Source organism: Priapulus caudatus, unplaced genomic scaffold (genome assembly GCF_000485595.1).
Source record: "Priapulus caudatus unplaced genomic scaffold, Priapulus_caudatus-5.0.1 Scaffold65, whole genome shotgun sequence".
NCBI classification, from domain to species: Eukaryota; Metazoa; Priapulida; class Priapulimorpha; order Priapulimorphida; family Priapulidae; genus Priapulus; species Priapulus caudatus.
Genome location: NW_014577126.1, coordinates 132,949 through 137,153, shown reverse-complemented (window position 1 = coordinate 137,153; position 4,205 = coordinate 132,949). Strand labels below are relative to the sequence as shown.

Below are 4,205 nucleotides of genomic sequence, written 5' to 3'. Positions count from 1 at the left end.
GGTAATCGCAAGATGACCGACCAGCGGTACCTAATTCCACTGGCGAGGGGGCTGCCAACTCTCAAAGCGGCCAGCCCGCTTGACCGGTGCAGACTCACGCAATTTTGAGAAACAACAGCAAAGTACGTTAACAAAACAAACAGCATTAATAACAAAAAGGCTGATATATAAAAAATCAATACTTCAAACGGAAGAAAACAAGAACAAAAGAGGGAAAAGAGAATGCATTGGAGATTATAAAACAAATAAAATTAAAATGAATAAAAAAAAGAGAAAGAAGTTGAAATATATAAAAGAAAAAAAGGAAGAGGAGGAGAAAGCACAGCAAAATTTAAAAAGATGATAAATAGAAACAGGAGAGTTTGTAAAAATTTACGTGAGGAGGCGCGGCGCGCGTTTGTAAAAAAGAGATTGAAGAAAAATTGGAAGGTTAGTTAAAGAGATGGAAAGAAGAGAGAGACACGGGGGGGGGGGCAGGACGAGCGAAGAGCAATAAAAGCAGAAAAAGAGAAGGGAGAGATGAAAAGGCAATAAATGCGTGAAGAGGGGAGGTGTGAAAGAAAGAATAAAAGATAAAAGAGAGAAAAGAGGAAGGAGAGGAGAGAGAGAGAGAAGAGAGAGATGAGAGCAAAATAACGGGAGGGAAGAAGAGGCACGTGCAAAGAGTGAGAGAGAGAGAGAGAGAGAGAGAGAGAGAGAGAGAGAGAGAGAGAGAGAGAGAGTGTGATCGAGCGAGAGAGAGAGAGGGAGAGAGAGAGCGCGAAGGGAAGAGATAGCAAGAGCGAGAGAACGAAAGAGAAAGAATGAGAGACGACGAGAGAGAGCGAACGCGGCGATGGGAAGGTGCTCTTGATTCGTTTTCCCCTGAGTTTAGCATCAGAACACCTGCCGTCAGGTGAGCGCTGTCGCTCTGCGGCACTTGTTTAATTCTATTGCCGGAATTCTAACTGTCACGAGATTTCTGTGCCCCTGTGCATCTTAATTAAATTCTGGTGGCATTGTTCACAACTTTGCCACATTAATTGTACTAATTTGGCTTTATTATAAAGTTTGCCTCGCAAAAACAACGGTTTTGGGAAATTCTGTCTCGATCTCTTCGCCTCCCCCGTTTCTCACTCGCGTGCGTGCGTCTGCTACGTGGTGGGCGCTAATGCACGAATGCCGATGCGCGGCGATGCATAGAGCAGGTTTTTGCTCGACGGTTACAAACCAATGTGTACGCTGCGTCTATCGGTGGGTGCAGCTTGTGCAGACGACGAGAACCATAGTGACGGCTGTCAGGGCTAGTGTGCGCGGGGCCGCGTTCGCGAAAGCAGTTTGAGCACACCACAAACCAGCTGTGGGTTGCATCTAGGTCTGAAGCATGTGGAAGTGGTTGTTGCTAACATCCAGTCCATGCTAGATGCATGACAAATCGTTTCTTTTAAAACAAAGACCATTCTTCTGTAAAAGTGTGCGATGCGAAAAAAGCTTTCGCGAATAGCTTTGTGTGTGTGTTGGGGAGGGGGTGGGGGTCTTTTACTCTGTCAGTGTCTTTACCAGCCACTCTGTACCTAGCCTTTTTGAGTTCAGATAAAGTATGGCATTCTTTTGATATGGGTCGCAAAGAATAAAAACACCCTCAGTAGTCCTTGAATGGTGGTGGAGTCACGGGTACATGGATAGAACTTTTATCTCAGGGGAAGGGTTGATACAGGGTTGTGTGCGCAAACCCAAAAGCTGTGCTCTCCTGTGGGGCACGATTACACACAAATGTTGCATGATGGATGCTCAGGTAGGCTACCACTAGAATTGCTTGATTGTTGACACAGCTTATTTTGTTTACTGTTTATCAGTTAATGTTGACACATATCGGTGCAAAGTGAGATAGTTGTTGCTGTGATCTGCGCAAACAATTACACCCGCTTTGCGAGCTTAGACTGACTTCATCCCTGTTTATCCTGCATCAATAGGGAGAGCTCGAGGAGCAGCTTCTGCAGGCTAACCCCATCTTGGAATCGTTCGGCAACGCCAAAACCGTCAAGAATGACAACTCTTCGCGATTCGTAAGTTCGATCATGGTATTCCCATTCCCGCCACCTTTTAAGGTCAACTCCAGCTTGGAGCTTACGGCGTTTCTTGCCTCCTTGGGAAGTGAGAAAATCCTCAATGAAAAGAAGCCACCGGGTTAGGAAACTCGCATCGTATGCCCTCGTCTCTGCGGAGTTTTGTAGGAATGTAGGGAAAAATATGACAGTTTAGCCTTTTAGCACAGCTAAGTCTACCGCCGTGTTGGATTGCGTGGTGGAACTGTCTTTAGTCTTATCCGGGTTGTCGTGACATGAATCTCTCTCACGCATTTTGCTGGTTTCTTTTTCAGGGTAAATTCATCCGTATCAACTTCGACATGTCCGGCTACATCGCCGGAGCAAATATTGAGACCTGTATCCTTTCAGCGATGGCTGTTATATGATGTGGTTTTAACCACTGCTGTTTAGGTTGCCAGGAACATGTAAGGATGAATGTAGACTTCTCTTAGGTTACTGCGGGAAAGTACACTTCCAAGGGGCTCCTAACAACAGGGTTTTCACCATGACGACATAAACTGAACCCAATGTTTAACTAGCTCTAGATTCGTGATAAACCACTATGGCTATCAACGTGTGGTTGGTGAGCTCCTAGTTGGCATCTTAAAAGTCATTTAAGTTGTTGAGGTTACTAAGCAGAGTTTATGTTCAGTTCTGCAACAAGTTGTCGTCGTGGTCGATGTTGTGGGTTTTACCTTGACTGCTCTGGCCAGACCTGTTGGAGAAATCACGCACAGTCCGACAGGCTCCCGACGAGCGGACGTTCCACATCTACTATCAACTTCTAGCCGGAGCGACGCCCGAGCAGAGAAGTAAGCTGTGTCTTGGGTCTGTGGTGTAGTGCCGGTGTCATGGTTGCGTGATTACAGCATTTTCTCGATTCTGGTAAATGTGCATAACAGACAGCAGGGGGTCAATGGTGGGATGGCAGCCCTGGTTCCGATTCTGCACCAAGAACCCCGATCTTGACTCAAAAATGGCGTGAGCTTCAATGCACTATCATGAAAACTCTTTTTGATTTGGCGGTGCTACATAGACCTTAGTTTCAATGTTGCAGTACCCGCCCGAGTTTTTGATACTGCATCTATGACTCTAGCCTTTGCCGCTGCAAAGACGACCATGCTATAACCATTAGCTTTTGACACTGCAATAATGATGAACCCAGTCTTGATGATGACTATCGCTGTAGCTTTTGACACATACGATAGCTGTAGTGCATGCATGCGTGTGTGACGTGTGTGTTCTGGGTTTTTTTCACAGAGGAGCTGCTGCTGGAAGATGCGAAGAACTACCGCTTCCTCAGTTATGGCTTCGTGAATGTGGGAGGCATCGATGACCACCAGGACTTCATGATGACGGTGCAGGCTATGAGCATCATGGGGCTTACCAGTGACGAAATCAAAGGTGCGCTTACCACCTCATTACCACTCTATCAGTCGGTGTGTTCACCCACAAATTCATGGTTTGGTGTGTATCCGCACGCCTTTATCTGTCGGTGTATCCACCCACAAGCCTTTTTTGAACGATGTATCCACTAACTAGCCTTTCTCTGTCAGTATGCCCACCCACAAGCTTTTTCTGTTAATGTATTCAACAACGTCTTTCATTATTTGGTGTGTGCAATCACAGTCGGTTACTGGTCAGTGTGTCCACCTAAAAGCCTTTCATCATTCCGTGTGGTATTGCGGCTTGGTACTGTATATTCTGATTGTGAGAAATGGCTATCTTAGAATGTCCGTGAACATCAAGTAGAGTCAGTTTTGTTACAAAAGAAGTAGGGTTAGTGGTAGAGGTGGGACAATTCATCAATATATCGATGTATCGCGATGCAAACATCCACGATACATGTATAGATATGCCTGACTATTCACGATACACGTATCTATACTCTACTGAATAAAATCCATAGCGTTTGGTAGCATAGCTTCATCAGAAAACAGAAGAAGCATGGCACAATTCACAGTATGTTCACTAGCAGTTGTTTACTAAGCGCTCCACGATACTGATTTTTGGAAGCATTCACGTATTTGCTAGAGTACCAGTTATGTGTATAGTTTGCTATGTAGTTTCCCTTGAAAATATCGCGATACATATATTGATTATTGTATCGTGAAAGGTTTATCGTGATACGGATTATGT

At 45.1% G+C, this 4,205-nt stretch overlaps 1 protein-coding gene across 1 annotated transcript in view; it reads left to right on the top strand.

Moving 5' to 3' along the window:
• Window positions 1–4,205, top strand: part of LOC106821248 (myosin-10-like) — an 86,089-nt gene that overhangs the window by 47,241 nt on the left and 34,643 nt on the right. The window contains exons 5-8 of the mRNA XM_014825965.1: window positions 1,953–2,045; window positions 2,360–2,423; window positions 2,780–2,878; window positions 3,327–3,470. Of these exons, the coding sequence (XP_014681451.1) occupies window positions 1,953–2,045; window positions 2,360–2,423; window positions 2,780–2,878; window positions 3,327–3,470 (400 nt within the window). The remainder of the gene's footprint in view (window positions 1–1,952; window positions 2,046–2,359; window positions 2,424–2,779; window positions 2,879–3,326; window positions 3,471–4,205) is intronic.